Source organism: Zeus faber (genome assembly GCF_960531495.2).
Source record: "Zeus faber genome assembly, chromosome: 16".
Lineage (NCBI taxonomy): Eukaryota > Metazoa > Chordata > Actinopteri > Zeiformes > Zeidae > Zeus > Zeus faber.
Genome location: NC_137202.1, coordinates 23,676,610 through 23,698,729, shown reverse-complemented (window position 1 = coordinate 23,698,729; position 22,120 = coordinate 23,676,610). Strand labels below are relative to the sequence as shown.

Below are 22,120 nucleotides of genomic sequence, written 5' to 3'. Positions count from 1 at the left end.
GCGACAAAAATGTATTTATTTATTTATTTTTGATAAAAACGTTTTCGTTTGTTCGCCGTTATGGGTAAGTGCCGGCATGTAGGTAAGTTGCCGTGACGTCGGATACGTACCGCGGCGATCCGTCCCCAGAATTCGGTCTCGGAATTCCGACTAAAAGAGTTTTCCGAGTTTCGGAAATACAAGGCAACGCAGCGTCCGCCGACGTCGGACGCTGCGTTTTGGGGCCTTTCCGGGAACAAAGGCCCCAAAACACGTGTGTGTTTTTTTTGTTTTTTTCCCCCGCCTCGAGCAATAAGGTGGCTTCCACGTCTGTTGTTATATTTAAAGATGACATCCTAGCCCGGCCGGCCCCTTGCCATTGTCCTCGCCGCCATTATTTCCCGGCGTTGTTTAGCCCCAGTTGCAGTTCTTTGATGAAAAGGTCGCCACTCAATTGGAAAACAGTCATTAAAATGCGAACGGGTACTATTCACCGGTGTGCACGGGGGGAGCCAACTCAACTGAGCTGGTTAATCAAAAGTTAATTATATAATTTTCATGCAGATGAGGGCAACATTCAGACGAATCCCCAACTCTGCAATCATTACTACAACAAAAAAAAAAAAGAAAGAAATAAATAAAGAAAGAAATAATTCCAAAACGCTATAAAATGTTCAGGGACCTCGGAGGCTGTAAACAATATGAAGTTTAATTTGAGGTAAACAAAGTGAATATCCACCAGGGGGGTCTGGGAAGGAGAGAGTGAGGTTAAATCAAATTTGGAAACATAAGATACCAGCAGGTTTTGTTGTCTGGCTATACGTGCAATTAAGCGGGTCCTTGATGAGGACGCTGGGAAAGGTAAAGCCGTGGTTCCACGGGCAAATGGTTTGGGGGATTGTTTGGAGGGAATTGGAAGGATTTGCGTCATTAACTGTAAGAATAATAAACAAGTTCAACTAAATTAAAAAAAACCTGAAAAGAAAATAAAGGACTTCGTGAAGAATATTAGAAAACATATTAGAGCGATAATTTTTATGAGATATTACTATTATCATTATTGTTATTATTACTATTATTATTATTATTATTATTATTATTATTATTATTATTATTATTATTATTATTATTATTATTATTATTAATAATACTTTATTATAAATATTTGCATTATATTTTTGAGCATTTTATTTACATACATTTATATATATATATGTATTTGTATAATTTTTTACCTTTGAAAACCGTACGCTATGCCTAGCCATATTCGCACGAAACCAAGTACTAGAAAATCTTAAAACTATCCCAATGCATTTCCCCCTCTCAATAACTTTGCAAAAGTACTTTTTGTTGAAATTATTTTTTATTCTTATGTCTTTCCTCATCAAAGGGAATGATTGCGTTATGCAAATTAAACAGCCATGAATATTAAACCAATGGCGTGGAAGCATCACAAATGAAAAACGCCCATTGTTCTGGATATGCAATGGAATGTGCTTCAATTTCTCACTAATTCTATATGCTTTTATAGTGTTCACCTTCTCCCGGCCGTGCACGCGGGTTTTGGGTTCATTGGTGTGCATTACAACCAGGCTCCGACAATGCAGGGGCCTCCCCGGTGTCAGCACAGTTCATGAATCCTGGCCCCCAATGCACCAGGCGATTAGTACGCCGCTCCGTCTGTGGGGCTTTGCGGGGAAATGAGTTCTCTTTAAAACATATGCCCCCCTGCCGATACTCCCTCTTTCCTGATATGAAATTCCAATTTCATAATGAACACAGATTTTCTGTAGGGCCAAGAAAAAAAAAAAAAAAAAAAAAAAGTTTGTATTTATTTATTTATTAGAATTTGATTTATTTATTTATTTGCACATTGTCTGTCTAGAACGTCTGCGGTTATGATATCCAAAATAAACAAAAGAAACTGTCATGGGGACGAAAAAAAAAAAAAAAAGAGGATGGAGTCACGGAGGCTTAGCCACAGGTTCGTTTCTACTGTAAATCATCTGTCAGGTTTGCATGTGGCTGGCGTAAGGAGAGGAAATCAAATTACCAAAAACTGCGACCGATTTAATTAAGTCGTTGATTTCTAATAAATTGGCTTAATGGCCAGCTGTTGTCACGCTAGGATTGTTGTATCACAAGTTTGTCATCCTTGTCGGTCGTGATTGCATTATGAACGCATTTTATATTCTAAAATATTAGATCACATTATTTTCGATTGAGGATCAGGACTCTGGAGTGCTGCTTTCGGTTTTTATCAGCCGGATAAATATATACGACTTGAATCAAATGTTGTGGAAATGAAGTCAGCACACCCCGCAGCAAGTCGTCCAGGACTCCAAAATGTTTTATTACATCAGATGGTTGAAGTTAAACACGTGTGACATATGAGACGAGAACATCTTCATGTCGGTGAAAATGCTGTTCATGTGTGAGGGATCCGTCTCTTCATTTTGAATTTGTTGGATTTATCGCTGACCTAAAGGACGTGAAGTAGAACAGGTTAACAGTTGTGTTTGTTCTACAATATTATAAAAATCCAACGGAAAACGTCCGAGTGTAAGTTGTCTTTGAGGGATAGGCAACGCTGATAAAAAAATAAACATTTTTCTGTCCGTAACTGTCCTCATGTAGTCAGTGAACGGTTGTCCAGTGACTGCACATGGCACAACGGCGTACATTAATATTGCACAATTGAAGCAGACATCCGTCATAAATTATGGATAACCGGCACTTACTGAATTGTACGGTCTGAGTCTCTCCAGGGCGTGAGCGCTTGTCTCCTCGGGAAGAGACACCACTCCTCCAGTGCCCATCATCTGAAGCAAGGACCAAAATCAATGTTATTGCTATGGCTGTTACTTTAAGACGACTGTCATTAACACTGGACTGCTGTTATTGCTATTGGACTACTGTTTTTAATATCAGACTACTGTTATTAATATTGTACTTCCCTATATTAGTATTGAACTACTTTCATTAGTACTGAACTACTGATATTACTATGGAACTACTGTTATTAGTATTGAACTACTGTTATTAGTATTGAACTACTGTTATTACTACTGAACGACTGTTATTAACATTGAACTACTGTTATTACTACAGAACTACTGTTATCACTATTGAACTACTGTTATTACTATTGAACTACTGATATTACTATTGAACTACTGATATTACTACTAAACTACTGTTATTACTACTGAACTACTGTTATTATTACTGAACTACTGTTATTACTATTGGACGACTTGTTATACTTGGTAATAGCCAAGATGATCCAAACTGCACCAAGCTCCGCAGCACACTGCGCCTTCATTCCGTCGTGGCCGTACCTCGCTGACATGTTCGGCTTTGCACGGAAGCGGCCGACGCCACACGGAGCGAGGCCCCGCAAAGCCGTCTCCCGGCGGCCCCCCCCCCGCCCCCCCCTTACCCTGATGGTGGCCTCCAGCTCTCCCACGCTCCTCTTCCCCCCCGGCAGCCAGCCGTAGGACCAGTGCTGCGACAGGGCGACCTGGGCGGCCAACGCCAACAACAACACCTGCACCAGCGCTCGGCTGCTCGCTTCCATCGCAGCTGCGCAGGGAGGAAGCCGGGTCCAGAAATAAAAAAATATACAAAAAAAACATATACATATATATATATATATATATATAATGATATCACAGTTTCCTCGCGTTGCGTATTAACGGCCGGCCTCGTCGACGCAGGGGCTGTAAAAGAGCATCGCCCCAGAGCCTTAAAAACAATGTTTAAGTCACCGGTTAATAATATAACAAGGGAACAATTGTAGCTCAATGGAGGCGGAGGGAACCCACTCACCTCTGCTGTTTGCCTTGTTAGCGCGTGGCGTCTTTTGCCCGCGAGTGAGTTTTTATACGTGCGGTTGGAGGGCAGTCGTCAGGATTATAATCCCCTCTCCGCAGGTGGGACACATTTACCGGCTAATGGGATGAAAAACGCCTCTTAGCGGAGGCGGCTAAGTGCCCAGATGCGGATTTGACGTCGACGCGGAGGATTTCCGGCGGGTTTGAGACGCGGTTTGGGGTGTGTTGGGAGCCTTTGATTGCAAAAGAAAACCAAAAATGACATTGTTTTCAAGATGAAAAGGGACGAGACGGTGACTTTTTCTTTATTTTTTTAAATATTTTATTGCAATCAGCCATTAGCAAATCATAATAACTTAAGTCCATTCAGATATAATGTCACATCAGCTGACCCCTGATCTCTTATACGTCCTGCGTGAAAACCCATTAAATACTAGTTACTGCACGTTAAATATAGTTTGGAGAGGCCGCTCATTCGATGAGGACAACACTTACAGATGATGGTTAAGAAATATATATGTACACTATAAGCAGAAATAATTGGTATTCCATGTAATAACCCACCCCCCCCACAAAAAAAAATATATAAATATAATAAAATTGCTTATGATGGGAAAATACAGACAGAGTAGACCTTGTTGCTAAATCTAAGGCCAAATTGACCTTAACAGCAAGCAAATCAAATCAATAAATAGATAAATAGATCCATACGTACATAAATATAGTCAATGAGAAACACATAGCAATGATGGAATACAGTGTTGATAAAGCAGAGATAATTTTTTTAAGACCCCCACCCTCAAAAAAAATAATAATCTGATCATTTCAATGTCGTACATTTGACTTATAGTTCTAAATATCAATTATAGTTGTAATAATCTAATGATCAATTATGCATCTAGAATTCATAGCACTGAAATATACATTTCTTTACTTCTCCCCTTAAACATTTTAATACAGGAATGATGGTTATCAACGTTATGAGATGTGACATCAAAAAACATTTTTCGCAGTCAAATTATTGCTCCTTAACACTGGACCTCGGCATAAAATAAACTTCTGGCTTATATGTGTTAAAATGGTGTCACTCGGTGACAAATTTTTGAATGATTAGAATCGGCTGTTCTAATCGAAATGGCACTGCGTCATGCAAACATGCATGTGTGTGTGTGTGTGTGTGTGTGGGTGTGTGTGTGTGTGCGTGCGTGCGTGTGTAGGTCGACCGTTTATTCAACGTTGTCAATTTTGAACAAGTTGATATGGCAAAAAATAAAAATAAAAATAAAAAAGTCAGTAAAATGTAAAAAAGACAAACTGTAAACGTGTTCCATGAGCTCTACTCCCAAGTGAGGTCGTTGCAGTGTTATACCATATAAGTCCTTATTATGGTCGTTGGGGTCAAAAAGGCTTGAGCACAGACAATAACTACTCGTAACTTTACCGACAGCCTAAAAGCCATAACTTGCGGGAGCGTAAAGCGTCAGACCCCCCGACGACCCAAGGCATTGTGCGGTCCAAAAGGAGACGAAGGACACGTACGGGAAAAATAACGGACGCAGCGACACGTCGGAAAAAAAAAAAAAAAAAAAAGCTGCCATTCGACAAAACGTCTTAAATGCATTTCCTATTTTTCTTTACAAAGAAGGAATAGAACAGAGGAACCTCCATCGATTAACGAGCGTCTCTTAAAACTACACCTTATTTGAACCTTATCGGTCATTTGTAAGATCTTCACTTTGGACTACTTGGACTATACCGTACCACATTCAAAACAAAAAGCAGGCCCTCCGAGGGAAGAAGACTTCCAAGTAGAGATATATTACATTATGTTACAAATAAATTTCTAGCGCTGTGGTCGAGTGCAAAATGTAAAAAGAGCTTCTTGCTTTTTAGAAAATGACATTCTCACAAAAAATTGCATAAGTAGTTCCTTGGGCGGCGGCGGCGGCGGCGGCGGCGGCGGCGGCGGCGGACTGGGGGGGACGAAGGGGCTCTACTTAAAGTTGGCGTAGTCGGAGAAGATGTCCACAAAGTCCTGGACCACTCTGTAGCAGAAGTCATATTGTTCCTGCAGAGGACAAAATTTTCAAGTTTTGTTTTCTTGGTGTAAAAATAATAATAATATCAATAATACTACTACTAATAATAATTATTATTAGTATAATAATACTAATACCAATACTAATAATACTACTACTACTACTACTACTACTACTACTACTGCTACTACTACTACTACTAATAATAATAATAATAATAATAATAATAATAATAATAATAATAATACAATAACACACAAAATATATATATATAATAAATAATGATCAAATAAAATAACAACAAACAAAACAAAATAGTGTCATATTATGACATTATTTTCAAACCTACCACAGTTTGAACCATGTGCGGCCGCTGCATGCGTAAACTCTTGATGGTCTGGAACACGTCCAGCAGACCTTCGGCCTTCACCCGTTCCAGGATGTTGCTGAGAGCGATAAAGGTCCCGGTTCGACCTGCGCCAGCGCTAAAGAAAAGTATCAATACAACGGATAAACACAGTGAAACGTCCTACATATTAAAATAATATACCAATATAACATAGCCATACTATATCAATACAATATGGTTAAATGAGATGATTTCCTGCATCACAGCTGCTATAACATCCACATTACTATAGATTTTTTCTTATGTGTAAATATATTGTCGTCCGCAAAATACCAAATCAAATATGAAATTTATCAATATCGATGTATTTGTCGATAACGCCCAGCTCTAGTTGCAGATTTAGGTTTGAGGTTTTGCTTTCATAGACAATTTGAGGAATTACCTGCAATGACATTTGTAATTATATTTTATGTTATTTTATTACATTTTTACTTCTATTGCCTATTGTATTTTTTTTTTTTATCCTTGGTTATTTTTAATTTTATTGCTTATTTCATCTTTATTATCTGTAACTATTGATAACTTCTCCTTTCGTATTGCGATAGGGATAAAAAAATGATAAAATTTAATTAAAGTTATCTGGGAACAACCTTTTTCTTCCCGCCATTTCATAGAGATTAAAAAAAAAAAAAAAAAGGAAACAAAAGAAAAAGTTGGCTCGAGAAAAGGTGACTTTTAGCATAACAGCACCAATCATCCTCCACCCCACTGACGGAGGCGCTAATCCGAAGGCCAACACTAATCAGTTCAGAGGCTCTGCGTTTGACTGAGTCAATGTTTACAACGACGGTGGGATTGAGCGAGAGAAAGGGGGAGGGGGGAGGGGGGAGATAAAGGGAGAGGGAGAGAGAGAGACAGAGAGAGAGAGAGAGAGAGAGAGAGAAGGGCGAGCGAGCGAGCAAGACGCGTGACGTGAGAAGGAGACACGGGGAGCGGAGACGCCGTGGGATTGCTGCGGGTTGGTCCCCAGTGGGCAGGGAGGGTGGAGGCTTTAAACAACCCCCCCCCACCCCCACCCACTTCTTAGACAAGCGGTGATGAAGGAGTGGAAGGGAGTGATGACACCATTTCCTGTCGTTAGCTCATCTTATCAGATTAATCACGCTGGGAGTCGTCGGAGGCTTCACTTTGAGAGGTTTTAATTGACTGCGAGCGGGCGGATCGGACGGGTCCCAGCGGGGGGTTTGGGGGTGGGGGTGGTGGGGGCACCGCCTCAGAATCACTTCACCTGAAGCGGGGTGCCGATCAAAGCCTCCGCCGCTAAGTCTTTAGAAGGGATCACGTAAGTGGTTTGGGCGTCGGAAAACAGCATTTTTATTAATAACACCACTTTCCCCCCTCCGCCACCATCCCCGCGCCGGCTCCGTTCCCTCCTGACGTCAGGGGGGGGGGGCAGCGGCGCCCGGGTTTGTCTCCCGCCAATTCACGCCCACGGGACGGAGGTTTTGCGATTCCAGGGCCATATTGAATCAAACGAATGTGTTAATTCCCTTTCAATTTGACAAGTAAAGATGTGGCTGTATCGAGTGCAATCCCAGACAGTACTGACGACAATATTAAAAATGGAAAGGTCTGGAATGTGGTGTATAAAATGTGCGATCTGAGCTCCCCCTCACCTGCAATGCACGATAATGGGATGGTTTCCGGACTGCTGCTGCTGCCGCTGAACGGCGGCGATGATGTCGATCATCCCCCGCCCCTCCGCCGGGATCCCGATCTCCGGCCACCCGTGGAAGTGGAAGAGCCTGACGTGCCGCGCGTGCTTCTCCTGCCGCCGACGTGGGGAAACAAGACGCCGGTCAATTCCCCCCCGCCCAGCATTTTGCGCCCGGCGACGTGACGGACACAGCCGACATGACTCTAATATCTCAAAGCAAGGCCTTGAGGAGGCTGGGAGCGGACTTCCGGGTAAATAGTAAAGACGTGTGCGTGTGATTATTACAGGACGTGCTTGATGGTCACGCACCGGCCTGTAGGTGAGCACCATGTCTTTCAGGGTGAAGGTGTCACATTGTGTGTCTCCAGTCAGCTCCAAGCTGTAATCTCCAAATGTTACACTGCCCTCTGATGGCCAGTACTGGAAGCACTTGTCCTGGTGGGAAATATTATCATCGGAGGGGAAAAAAAAAAAAAGGTTTAATGTTTGGTCTGACTTTTGAGTTACCTTCCTCCGCAAGAACATCCTCGACCGCCTCCGGGTCCGCGAACGGCGGGATTTTGGCCGCCTCCCTCCACGTACCTGCTCCCTCTCCTTGAGCTCAGTGAGCATGACGATGGAGTGACACCTCCACTCCCACACCATCCTCCAGAAGTCCTCCACGGTGTTGGATAACGGGCCCTGGGTGGCAATAAAATAGTCCTTCTGCCTGTAGCCCTGTGGGCGGGAAAGAATGCGGTGAAACCCGCTGTTTTTTTGGCGTCGGGTTCCCTGATAGGAAAGCGAAGTAACAGCCCCGGGAGGGGGTGTGCACTCACGTCGATGAAGGAAGCGTTGATGTAGTCGGTGAACTCCTGTCCTCTTTTGACGGAGAGGATGACTCTGTTAAAATCGTCTGGAAGTGAAACGGAGGAGACGGAATTGAAAGTTCAACGCCCGTAGACGACCACGGTGTCAGACTGAGTTTTACGAGCTGAAACTCAATTTATGTTCCCATATGGTCGTTAAAACTTCGAAAAAGGTTTACGCGGGCAAAAAATAAATAAAATAAAGCCTATTCCAAATGATGCGTAATTTGGGCGTTCAAGGCCTTGCATGTTGGGTGCGTTTGGTGTTGGACTTTTTTTTTTTTTTTTTTACCCCGCTCTTCCGACTTCTTTAAGTCAAAAAACGCGTGGTGTGTCAAAAAAAACCCTTCGGCGCGCACACACACGCACACACACGCACACACACACACACACACACACACACACACACACACACACACACACACACACACACACACACACACACAGGACTTGTTTAGGCGCTGGCAGCCCGGCGGCGCTTTGATGCTACTCGGATGTGATGTATTATGGACGAGTTAAAGAGTATCAGAGACTTCCTTACACGGGATGATCTGAAGGACACGGTTCTTCTTCATGTTGGCGGGAAGGTTCCCGGTTCTCATGTTCTCCTTCATTATGCGCACGTTGGTCAGTTTCTGTTCCGGGAAGAAAAAAAGACACGGCAAAAAGGATATAAAAAAAAAACAAAAAAAACCAAATCGCAATCAAAGAACTTTGGCTTTTTTTTTTTTTTTTGATACGTGTTGCCGGGGCCCGTCCGCCCGTCTCCCCGCGATTGGGACGGAACGCGCCCATACAAGGGCTTCGACACCAGCGCCGCTTTAAAAGGGCCCTCATTAGAGGAGAGGCAGGAGAGATGATGAGATGCGCAGAGACAAGCGGGTCCCCGCTGATCGGCCGGTCAGCGGGGACCCGCCGAAAAGGGCTGTGGGAGATGAGATGCTCTCAAACAACCATAAATTGCATGTAGCAGGGAGGAGGGCTTTCTGGAGGGCACGGGGAAAAAAAAAACTTAAAAGTGTATATTTTCTACTGCCAAGAGCTGCGAGCTTGGCAGGGCTTCCAAGGAAGTAAATCCTTCCAAAGGGGTGAGCGGGAGAGGGGCCACATCTTCTTGTTGAGGTTGTGTGCGAGAGAGGGACTTGCTTTTTTTGGGGGGGGTTTTCGGGGGGTGTGTGTGTGTGTGTGTCTTCATCCTTACCCTAAACTCCTCCTCCAGGCCCAGCCTATCGTGGGGGGCCCTGGTGTTGTGGAGCCTCTGCAGGTGGCCCTCCAGGGAGCACACGTCCAGCTCCGTGTCCCCGTACAGATAGTACTCCAACAAAGCCTGGTAGATGAAGGAGTACTGCATCTGAGAGAGAGAACGAGAGAGAGAGAGAGAAGATCAAAAGGGAGACAGATAACGAAGAAAACAAAGGAGAAGAAGCACAAGTTGGCCAAATTAAAAAAAACAAAAAAACCCTCTCTGTGATCGGGGAACGTTTTACGGCCCCCGGGGTTTCTTCGGGGGGTCGGACGGGGTCAAACGGGGTCGGTGGCGCTTACGTCGGTCTGGATCAGCTGACAGCGCTGCTCCCGTATCCTGGTCACGAAGCCAAAGACGTCGACCCGCTGCTCCACGTGCATCATGTCGATCATGCCGTCGATGACGATGAAGGTGCCCGTCCTTCCCACGCCGGCACTGTGCGAGCAGGAAGTGAACCGAGAGAGAGAGAGAGACAGAGAGACACCGAGAGAGAGAGACAGAGAGAGAGAGGGTTTCTCTCCAGACAACTAGACGCACAACAAAATACACCCTAATACCACATACTGTATAATATATAATATAATTTAAAAAAAAACGTGATCTTGTGTTCCTGATCTTGTGGTTGATGGTTTGACTCATTCCCAGGAGCCGGTTGTTGACGAGTCGCCCGGCAACGACGAGTCGTTTCCGTTTTTATTTATGTTTTTTACGACTCGTGGGTTTGATTTCCTGTCAGTGTAACGGTGCGACGCGAGGCGGGCGAGGGAGGACCTCCTCAACGGCGGGCGACGGTCGGAAGAGTCGGCCCCGGCTCGAAATTCGCCAATGGGACTCTCACAAGAATCGTTCCATTCCGTCCAAATCATGTATTTTGGGTGGATGCAAAGGCAAAATCGGTCACGTTCAACATGGATGACACCGAATGCCTCGGACTTCAGTCGAGTCCTCAGTTATTATTTCCGGTCGCTGGGTCGACTCCCCGACCGCCCGGCCATTTTGAGGGCGTGACTCCCGACTCCGGGGGGGTTTGTTCGCCACGAACGAATCGTCCGTGATCAATCAAATCACTACCGAGCAGGTAGTAGTAATAACGAGATGATAAGCGCAGCTAAACATGTTTCTGACTCTTTTTGTGGCTGAAACCAGGGTGTTGCGCACTAGGGATCATTTCATGACGCGCCCTGGCTGAAAAAGAAAAAAAAAGGGGGTCGGGAAACATCGCAGCAAAACGCCTTCAAGGATTTCGTTTTTCTGGGCCCGTGCACCAGGAAAAGCCAACACGTCGGTCGGCGGCTTCTGTGCTTGTCCGAGCGTTGAGAAAACATATCGGCTTCGACAGAGATGCCAAACGTCGTCGCTCCCACGCATTTGTTATAAACTGACCCCCCCCCCAGCCCCCCCGAAACTGACTCCTAATAGATTTACGGGGGGTCATCTTGACAGACGACACCTCCGGGAGATGGAGCAGGGATTCCACAGCGGGCGGTGTTGGAGTTGTTCTGACCGCCCCCACCCGGAAAGAAAAACAGCACCTGTCGGGAGCGGCGGCCACCAGCGGCCGCCGGCTTCTCCGTGGGAAGCGAGCGAGCAGACGCAGAGAGAAAATATTTGTCCGTCGCCGGCGTGTTTTGGTGGAGGGGGGGCAGAAGTGCGGGGCCGCCTTTGAAAGTTTTTCGACGAGTTCATATTCCATCGCGATATATTGCTTCTTGTCATTTTTACTTGTTTTTTTTTTTATCTTGATAACAGGAACAAATGCATTGAAATCACTTTGGTCATCGGTGGACAAGCTGATGCAGAAGTGGCCGTTCAAGCTTTAGAGAAATGATTCGAAGGAAGGTTTTCCCCAAAAATGTTTAGACTGTGATGGATAATGTGCAGCAGGTCACATGCACATTATACCGCTTATCACATGGTTACACATTAAGGCAGGATGTTGATTTACAATTAGTTTGTAACGTGCATGCCTAGTTTAATAACTATAAAGCCTGGTTTAATAACTATAAAGCCTAGTTTAATAACTATAAAGCCTGGTTTAATAACTATAAAGCCTGGTTTAATAACTATAAAGCCTAGTTTAATAACTATAAAGCCTGGTTTAATAACTATAAAGCCTGGTTTAATAACTATAAAGCCTGGTTTAATAACTATAAAGCCTGGTTTAAAAACTATAAAGCCTGGTTTAATAAAATTATAATGTCTAGTAGTGTAACTATAATGGCTCTTTTTAGAACTACTATACCTAGTTTATAACTATAATGCCTAATTTTATAACTATAATGCCTCGTTCTATAACTACATAGCACAGTTTATAACTATAATGCTTCGTTTTATAACTATAATTACTGGTTTTATACCTTTTATGCTTAGTTTTATAAATATAATGCTTAGTTTTATAACTGTAATTCTTAGTTTTATAACTGTAATTCCTGCTTTGATAACTGTAATGCCTGGCCTGGCAGCCCACTTGTTAGCTTTCACTGAAACCAATAATACACAAAAAAGAGGCAACTTTGCAAACCATTTGATCTCCAAAAAATGTTTTGCCCCCTCCTGATCGCCGATTACCGCCGCTGGCCAATCACAGCGGAGGAGTATTCCACAGAGCTGCCTGACAAATTCTCTACACCTTTCCCTCCCTGGCTCATAAACAGACCCTTCCAAGCTGCCCTCTCCATGTGGAAGGTGAAGCAAATAAATCCTCCGTCACCTGCAGTGCACCACGACAGGTCCGGCGTAGGACGGGTTGACCGTCTTGACCTTCTTGAGGAACTTCAGCATGCCGATGGGGGAGAACGGCACCCCGAAGTCTGGCCAGCTGGTGAAGTGGAGCTGCGTGACCAGCCGTGGCGCCCGCGGACCGTCGCTGGCCTGCTGTGGGACAAAGACGCAGAAGAGCCCGTGACTGGTTTCCGGCCGCCCACCAGGTTTTTACCACGGCTCTGACACACGACGCAGGGGTTGAACCTACATATTGTATGCAGAACTTCCTGATGGTGTAGTCCACCAGCACGGTGAAATCCTCCATCGCCACCCGGACGTTGCCGTACATCCAGCAGCCTTGGTCGGGCCAGTACTGGTGGCATTTGTCCTGGGGAGGGGAAAAAGAGGGGAGTAAAACGAACGTTAGGGAGTGATGGCGGCATTATATAGAGGCTTCCGTTCTCTCGGCAAACTTCTCCGACCCGAGAATACCGAGAGGAGGCGCCGCGCCGCGACGGTCAGTCAGCCAGAGATCCCGCCGCCGATGTGTCAACTCATTAACGGGAGTCTCCAACCAATTATCGCGGAACCTCCGAGGATTTCACCGACAATTATTCCGCCATTGATCCTTCACGCCCCCCCCCCGCGCCGGCGGTATCGGGGCCCCGCCGCTCGGCCCCCCCCCCCCCGATTGATCGGCCCCTCTGCGGCGCGAAATGTAATGTGATGGTAACTAATCCACCTTGTATGGATTGTGGAACGGCTCGAAGGGGTCAAACGAATTACGCCTGTGACTTTGGTGTCTGCGCCGTGCGCCGCCGCCGCATCCGCCTCCGGTCACAAAGGGCCGCTCACCTCCTTCCTCTCTTTGAGGTTGGTGAGCATCACGATGGTGGCGGTCTTCTGCTCCCAGATCATTCTCCAGAAGTCGGCCACCGTCTCGAATTTGGGGCCTGGGACGGAAACAAAAAGGGGGCCGCCTCCCGAATGAATAAAAAATATTTATATTGGAAGTTGTTTATATCTGTGAATAAAATACCTCGAGGTGTGTTATTGCATTTACCTTGGGCGGCGATGAACTTGCTCTTCTCTTTATAGCCCTGAAAAGTTTGGTTGGTTAAAACAAGGCGGGCGGGGTAAAAGTTTGACAGAAAAAAGCCACATCCGCGACTCACATCGATGTAGGAGGCGTTGACGTAGTCCGAGCACAAATGTCCGTCTACGTGGCTCAACGTCACTCTCGAATGGTCGTCTGTTGATTAAGAAAAGGGGAAAGAGAAGAAGACGACAGCGAGTGAAGGGCGCGGGATGGGCCTTTTTCGCTTCAATCCGAGGGGCGGATGGGAACTCACATGGTAAAATGTTTGGGTATCTGTTCTTCTCCCTGTTGTGCTCCCTGCTGGCCTCCTCGAAGGACCCGTGGTGGTAGTAGCACGGCAGCGACTACACCGCCCGGCGCCAGGGGTACAAAAGAAAAGAGGTCAGAGGTCAGAATTCTCACGTGGAATTCGACCTTCGTCGCGAGCGCGGGAAAAAGATCGGCGACGGTGGCCGCGGGACCCACATTGAACTCTTCCCTGAAGAGCTTGCCGTCGTCCGCCGATCGTATCCGGTACTCGTCCTCCAGGGAGTCGAGAGGAATGGGGAAGTACCGCTTGGACGGGGAGGGGGACCTGGGGAGGAGGACCACTCTCTGCTCGCCTGAGTGGGAAGATAAGATTTATTTTATATGGATGTATATACGGTTCCAAATGCTAACGTGCCCCAACGGGCCGCGGTACGAGCCCCTGGAACCACCTGGAAAAACACAGGCCCGGCGGTCATTAGGATTTCCTACTATGGGGGGCACGCCTGACAGAAATGATTTCTTCAGACGTAAAGAAAAGGGCTGCTGCTGCTGCTGCGGGGAAGCTGTCCCAGCTCTGAGTTCTGAGCGCCGCGGTTCCTTTTTTCAACCTGAAATGAAGGTTTATGACGCTCCTAACCTTGTAGGAGCGCTCCCCTCCCTGCGGAGGGGGGAGAGTTTCATGACCTCGGGGCCCTCGGAAGCCATTCAAAACCCCCTTGACCCCAGTGTCAAGTTACTTTCCCAAAACATGAAGCACACGGACACCCCATAATAAAAACAAGGGTGAACCGAAAAGAAGCAGAAAAGGAGAGTTGCCACATAAGAATATTTTAATGTTGGTAGTTACATTGTTCTATAGAAAAGATCTAATCCTCCTCTTGACATTAAAATAAAATAAAATGTAAATAAATTACTGTTCTATTCTTTTTGAAATTATTATTATTATTATTATTATTATTATTATTATTATTATAAATAATAATAATAATAATAATAATAATAATAATAATAATAATAATAATAAAAACTAATTATAACTATTACTAAATTAACAATACAATACATATTATTATGATTATTATTATTATAAATAATAAATGAAAATTAAGTGTGTTATGTTATCTTTTCTCTATGTATGTACAGCAAAGAGTACCTTGCTCCTCCAAGAAGCCATTTGGAATCTTCTTATCCACTGAGGTGACCAGAGCCTTCCGGTGGTTTTTGAACCTGAAAAGTCAACAAAAAAAAACAAAAAAAAAAACAATTATAATGAAAAAATATATATATTATACATTTATATCAACACACTAGTTACGATGACAGCCAGAAAGAAATATACCATCTCGTAGGGTCAAATCGGCTCCTCCTCATTAAAAGCAGAGCTCCCGCTGCAGGCTTAGAAGTGCAGGTTTTGCGGTTGGGAGCTCAGTGAGGGAGCGTGCGCGGCCTGATCTGACCTGTTTGTGAGCTATTTTACTCCAGGTTCAGCTGTTTACCCACAAGACGCCTGTTACCGCCTGTTCCGAAAACACCCCAGCGCTGTGCCACACCCACCATCATAAACACACACACACACACACACACTTCCACACCTCTTGGTCTGAAAATATGAACATTTTTCATCGTTTTAATTTCATGTTCATCTCTTTTTGTTTTTTTGACTTGCACCTTTCTGTCAGATTCTGCTATTGTAACACCTCAGAGTAAAAGTGTTATCTTCTCCTCTCTTATGTAACATTTTATTCGATAGATAGACAGAGAGATAGACAGACAGACAGACAGACAGTATTTACCGGAGGCAGTAGATGGTCAGCAGAACGATGATAATCAGCAGCAGGGAAATGACCAGAGTGGAGGGTAGCACATGGGCTCCCTGGTGCCTGGGGTTTCCTGCATACACACACCATCAGAGGATTTTATAAATATTCATATTAATGTTAATGTTAATGTTAATAGTAATACTGAGGTTTTGTCGCAGCACATACCTGCCGTTTGGTTTTCGTGCGCGGAGTAATTGAGTGCTATCGTGGTTCCGATGAGAAACAACACCATTGTCGCTGTGGACGGAGAGAGAAGAGGGCGTCACATCGCACTCAGTGGAGGCCGAAGCTGAGAGATGTCCAAAGACAAAAACAAAAAAGAAAAAAACGTCTTATCAGAGCCGATCAATGAAAGCCGGCTTCTTGTAGAATAATAACCTAAATAATAAGGCGTGGATTAAGGACGTACCCCCAGCATTGCATTATAATGAGCATGAACAGAGAATTGGGTGTAATGTCTCATAAATCCCACAAGGGGGCAGTCAAACAGTGGGAATCTCTGCGGAGCCCTCTGCCACTGACGCCCCATCAACCATCACCATCAGCACTCCCACTGATCACCGTGCAACCAGGAGGCAGACGACAGCTACAGCAGATTCAACATATGCAATGACATATTTAACTGTAAATATTACGTATTCATTTTAAGCAAATAAGCGTTCAGAATCTTTTCATCAATACAAAAGGCTGCATTCCCATAGGTGTTGCGTGCGCTCTGCCTCCATCCCTCTTTGAGATGTGAATATTTATTTATATTTATTATTAAGTATTTATAGACATGTTTCAGTTTGTTTGTTTATTTATCTTTTTTTCCTTTTTTTTTGTATTTTAAATACAAATTGCTGTTAATCAATGAACCAATCCATCAACCAATCAATCAATCAGCCCTTACTTCGCCTCAAGAAATTAATCATTGAGGCACAATCCCCATGTACAACGGTGTTGAGTTACGCAATTTAAAATACAGTTGAATGTAAAAACATGCCATTAAAAACAGAATATATAAATAAATAAAATTAAATCAATAATAAAAAAAAAACCATAATATAAAAGCTATTACAATTAGAAGCAGCTACAATATCAAAAAAAGCTCTAAGATCAAGAGTTTTAAATGGCTGCGGGGCAATAAGAATTTAGCATAAAAACAGACTTGACAGATTGTTCCAGATATAAAGAGCACAAAAACTGAATTTTAATAATGAGTATGTTTTTTTAATTTATTTTAGAACGATTATACATTTCACACATTTTCTTCCTTTTGGGGCCTAGAATAAAATTAAATCCTTATTTTTAGTTCTGTAGATCACAATAAATTCACATATTGACGCCGAAATCATTAAATCATTATCCTTTTTTTTGTTCGTTTTTTTGTGTGTCATTTTTCGGCATCTCCTCCCCAGTCTGCCTGTGGGCAATCTCCCCGGTGGCGTTGAGGCAAGAGGTGTGACAATTATTTTGGTGCACTGACAAGTGTGACTACTGTGCCTTAAAAACAAACAATTTGCCACCCCGTCACGTCAACGATTAATTATTAATATCTCCAACGTGCGACGGCGTGTGTTCATATTGTTGACACGCATCATTAGCCTCCTACAAGCACAATTACAGATCAGTTTTAATATTATTATTATTATTATTATTATTATTAGTTGCTTTTATTCCTGATGAATAATAACACAGAGGAGTCGGCTTTTAGATGAACAAATAAAAACAGATGGTGTTGCTCTATCCTCTCTCTCTCTCTCTCTCTCTCTCTCTCTCTCTCTCTCGCACGCCCTCTGTTTGCTTCACCGTGCACTTCATTTGCTGTACGAGCCGATTTAATTGTGGCGAGTCCCCAAAAAGCGGATACAAAATAGATTATAGTCACATTACATATTTGCGTCTTATTATCCCCAAATGGAGCGCGCCAATTTCCCCCAGACCCAGATCCTCTCTCTCTCTCTCTCTCTCTCTCTCTCTCTCTTCTCCAAATGAGTGTGTACGAAACAGGAGAATGAATTGGGCGAACGAGGAGCAGCCTCCCTTAGCGTCCTCGATGTCACAAACGAAAGGATTGAGAGATTGTTGGGCGTCCCGAAGCCTCCGCCGGCGGCCTGACGAAGGCCGCCGGGATCGGAACCGGGAAATAAATGAACGCCGTCAATTCGCTCGGCCCTGGCCGGCGATGCTGCGATGAGATTTGATTTTCCCAGAAATCCCCGGCGGGTTTCATGTGAACGCGTCTCTGGCCGTCTCTGTTTTCCTGGGAATGGAACTGCTGTGATGTCATTATTCCAAAAAATGTTCATTTTGCAAATGTCCAAGAAGAAGATGTCGTGCTGGAGCCTGGAAAGTGATAGTTCTAGATATGTAATCACATACTGTCACACACACACACACACACACACACACACACACACACACACACACACACACACACACACACACACACACACACACACACACACACACTCACACACACACACACACACACACACACACACACACACACACACACACACACACACACACACACACACAGCCAAAACATTACACTAAGTAGACATACAAATATGTATACACATGATGTTGCCACACGGAAACATACACATAAATACACATGTATACACTCCCACACGCACACACACACACACACACACACACACACACACACACACACACACACACACACACACACACACACGCACACAGACACGCACACACGTGCACCCACACACACACACAGCCAAAACATTACAATATGTAGACAAACAAATAATATTTGTATGTATGTATACACATGATGTAGCCACACAGAAACATACACACACACACACACGCACACCCAAAACATTACAATTAATAGGCAGACAAATATGTATACACGTGATGTAGCTACACAGAAACATGCTAATGACACATGAATACACATGCATACACACCCACACGCACACACACACACACACACACACACACACACACACACACACACACACACACACACACACACACACACACACACACACACACACACACACACACACACACACACACACACACACACACACACACACACACACACAGCCAAAACATTACAATAAGTATACATACAAATATGCATACACATGATGTAGCCACGCAGAACCATACACATAAATACACATGTATACACACACACACACACACACACAGACACACACACACACACACACACACATACACACACACAGTCACTTGACATGTATGGATGCCAGCACATAGTGTTAGCAGCCAAAGGGCTGGTGCTGCATATGTGCCACTCCGCGCCTGAGGAGCCAAATCTCTCCCCAGTGTTAACAAGCTGACTGTGTCGACACCTGTTCCCTCACGCACACACACACACACACACACACACACACACACACACACACACACACACACACACACACACACACACACACACACAGACACCCCCACACACACACCCACACACCCACACACACACCCACACACCCAGACACACACACGCACACACACCCACACACCCACACACAACCTTCCCCACCGGCCAAACCGCACGGACCCCGACAGCGCCGCGCTCAAGACTCACGCGGCGTGCAGGGCTCGCCGCAGAGGCCGCCGCGTGTCTGTCATGGCCAGGCACGAAAACAAAACAAACACAGGACGGACGCGTCTCGTCGGCGGCGGAAACAATTAAAGCGTCGCTGGAAAATCCAGCTCCGGGGCGAGAGACGGTGCCTCGGCACAACCGTGACAGCCTGCGCTCCTGGATGTACCGCTGACCGCGATCAACGGCAAAATGACCGTAACCGTCCATAATACGGTGATATTTCCAGTTATTTGTCGCTGAAACTCGAACGCGATATTTTTGGGGGGTAGGCGGTCGGGCGACTAGTTAAAACTCCCGAGACCCATCAAATCCTCGAGGTGATGCTTTTCCAAAAGCATGGGAGACCAGATAAAAACGACGGCTGGACGGCGAGCGCCAAAAAGGAAAAAAATATATATGTATTTGTATACACTGCGTCCTCCTTTATCTGCGGAGCTGTCGCCCACGCGCTTCTTCTCATCACAAATTCTTCTCCTTATCACAAACGCCGCAATATCGCGCCGCGAGAGGCTGCCGGTTGTGCCGTGATCTTTCGTGTGTTGAACCCTACTAAAAATAACCACCGGGAACACGCCTTGTGTCGCGAGATCAAAACCGGCCGGCTCTTCTCTGTCATGACGCCTGCTCGCGTGGACGCGGGAACCGCTAAGGTTGGTGAAAGATTAGACGCTTTTTTCGAGATTCGGTGACTGAGGAGTCAATCGGTAAAAGGCCAAAGAGCCGGTGGCTCCCCCCCCCCCCGCTTGAATCGGCCGAATTCAGCCCGGCGCACGGCGAGAGACGCATGAGCGTCAGAAGAGACGTTCGGCTCTGAGTTGCTGAGCGGGTGAACCTCGTAAGCTTCGTTCAGTTCTGTCCAGACGTTGTAATCGCAAAGACTAAATCACTCACATTCAGTATGAATGAAACCATTTATTCCTCAGTTAATATTTTCAGTTTGCGGAACATCCGCCCGCTCGCCGGCCCTCCTGCCGGGGTGACCGCCGACTCCCGAATCGTTTCACGTATTTGTTCGATATGGACGAATCGTTTGCGAGGCCTGCCCCACAAGCTATGAATAAGCCGCGTCGGCACATGTTCGGAGGTGAGTCGTGCGTTCTTCCACCCTGCGCTCGAGCAAAGTGTGATGTCATGTGTGAAAGTGACCCCGCCCCCTGGCGATCCGCACTGACCTTCGGGGGCGGAGCAGCGGTGGAGGCGCTGGGCAGGTGACTGCTGGTCCCGGTCAGAACTCTGATTGGAGAATCCTGTTGTTCATCATGTCGGACGTTCCAGGAGTCCTGTGGGGGAAAAGAGAGACGTCAGATATTCAACATTCCATCTGTCATCCACACCGCACGGAATGTTTGTACTCAAACCTGGACGAGAATGATCAACAATATTGAACAATATTAACACAATGATAAACACCTGATAAAATAAAGCTTCTTGATTTTATTATTATTATCATTATCATCATTATTATTATTAATATTGTTATTATTATTATTGTTATTGGTATTATTATTATCATTATTATTATTATTATTATCATTATTATTATTATTATTATCATTATTGTTATTATTATTGGTATTATTATTATTATTGGTATTATGATTGTTATTATTGCTATTATTAGTAGTATTATTAGTATTATTATTGTAATTATTGTTAGTATTATTATATGCTTTATTATTATTATTATTATTATTATTATTATTATAAAAACTATTATTATTATTATTATAATTATTATAATTATTTATTATAATATCATTATAACTATTACGGTATTATTTGTTGTTGTAGTAGTAATAGTACTAACAGTACTACTATACAACTAGTACAATAGCATTAGTAATAAAAGTGTAGTAGTACTAGTGTGGCAGCAGTAGTGTACTAGTAGTGTAGTAGAAGTGTAGTGTAGTAGTAGTAGTAGTGTAGTAGTGTTAGTAGTATTAGTAGTAGTAGTGTAGTAGTAGTAGTGTAAGTAGTAGTAGTAGTAGTGTTAGAACATGAAAACGTGTGTTTTTGTACATGTATGTCATGGCTGCTGCAACACTGGAATTTACCTTTGGGGATAAATAAAGTACCTTTATAATATCTTATCTTATCTCATCTTAGTAGTAGTAGTAGTAGTACTGTAGTAGTGTAGTAGTAGTGTTAGTAGTGAAGTATTAATAGTAGTACTGTAGTAGCATAGTAGTGGTGTTAGTAGTAGTAGTGTAGTATTAGTAGTAGCAGTGTAGAAGTATTAGTAGTAGTAGTAGTTATAGTGTAGAAGTGTAGTAGTAGTAATAGTATTAGTAGTAGTAGTAGTGTATTAGTAGAAGTAATTGTATTAGTAGTAATGTAGTAGTGTAGTAGTAGTAGTAGTAGTAGTAGTAGTAGTAATAGTAATAGTATTAGTAGTAGTAGAATAGTAGTGTAGAAGTGTAGTAGTAGTAGTAACGGTATTAGTAGAAGTGTATTAGTGTAGTAGTAGTAGTAGTAATATTATTATTAGTAGTAGTGTAGTAGTGTAGTAGTAGTAGTAATAGTATTAGTAGTAGTAGTGTATTAGTGTTAGTAGTAAGGGAGGTCCACTGTGCAGTCGCTGCCCTCACCCGACGTGACAGCATCATCGCTGATTTGAAACATGAATGATTTGTAAATGATTCC

At 44.1% G+C, this 22,120-nt stretch overlaps 2 protein-coding genes across 2 annotated transcripts; both read right to left on the bottom strand.

Annotated features, from left to right (window-relative positions):
* Window positions 1-2,608: 2,608 nt before the first annotated feature.
* Window positions 2,609-3,921, bottom strand: gnrh3 (gonadotropin-releasing hormone 3; the record flags this gene model as incomplete). The annotated part of the gene is made up of 4 exons (XM_080016444.1): window positions 3,811-3,921; window positions 3,422-3,564; window positions 2,721-2,801; window positions 2,609-2,638 (listed from the first exon to the last, which is right to left on the bottom strand). The coding sequence occupies exons 2-4, from the start codon at window positions 3,557-3,559 to the stop codon at window positions 2,609-2,611; spliced, it is 249 nt and encodes an 82-aa protein (XP_079872570.1). The 5' UTR covers window positions 3,560-3,564; window positions 3,811-3,921.
* A 1,887-nt stretch (window positions 3,922-5,808) lies between these two features.
* On the bottom strand, window positions 5,809-20,745 carry LOC307242299 (receptor-type tyrosine-protein phosphatase epsilon-like; the record flags this gene model as incomplete). Its single annotated transcript, XM_080016709.1, has 20 exons — window positions 20,650-20,745; window positions 16,051-16,122; window positions 15,859-15,955; window positions 15,219-15,292; window positions 14,282-14,418; window positions 14,070-14,160; window positions 13,893-13,969; window positions 13,781-13,817; window positions 13,573-13,670; window positions 12,986-13,105; window positions 12,725-12,888; window positions 10,314-10,449; window positions 9,970-10,119; window positions 9,310-9,403; window positions 8,739-8,815; window positions 8,503-8,637; window positions 8,230-8,355; window positions 7,880-8,031; window positions 6,204-6,339; window positions 5,809-5,883 (listed from the first exon to the last, which is right to left on the bottom strand). The coding sequence occupies exons 2-20, from the start codon at window positions 16,115-16,117 to the stop codon at window positions 5,809-5,811; spliced, it is 2,043 nt and encodes a 680-aa protein (XP_079872835.1). The 5' UTR covers window positions 16,118-16,122; window positions 20,650-20,745.
* Between the last annotated feature and the right edge of the window lie 1,375 nt (window positions 20,746-22,120).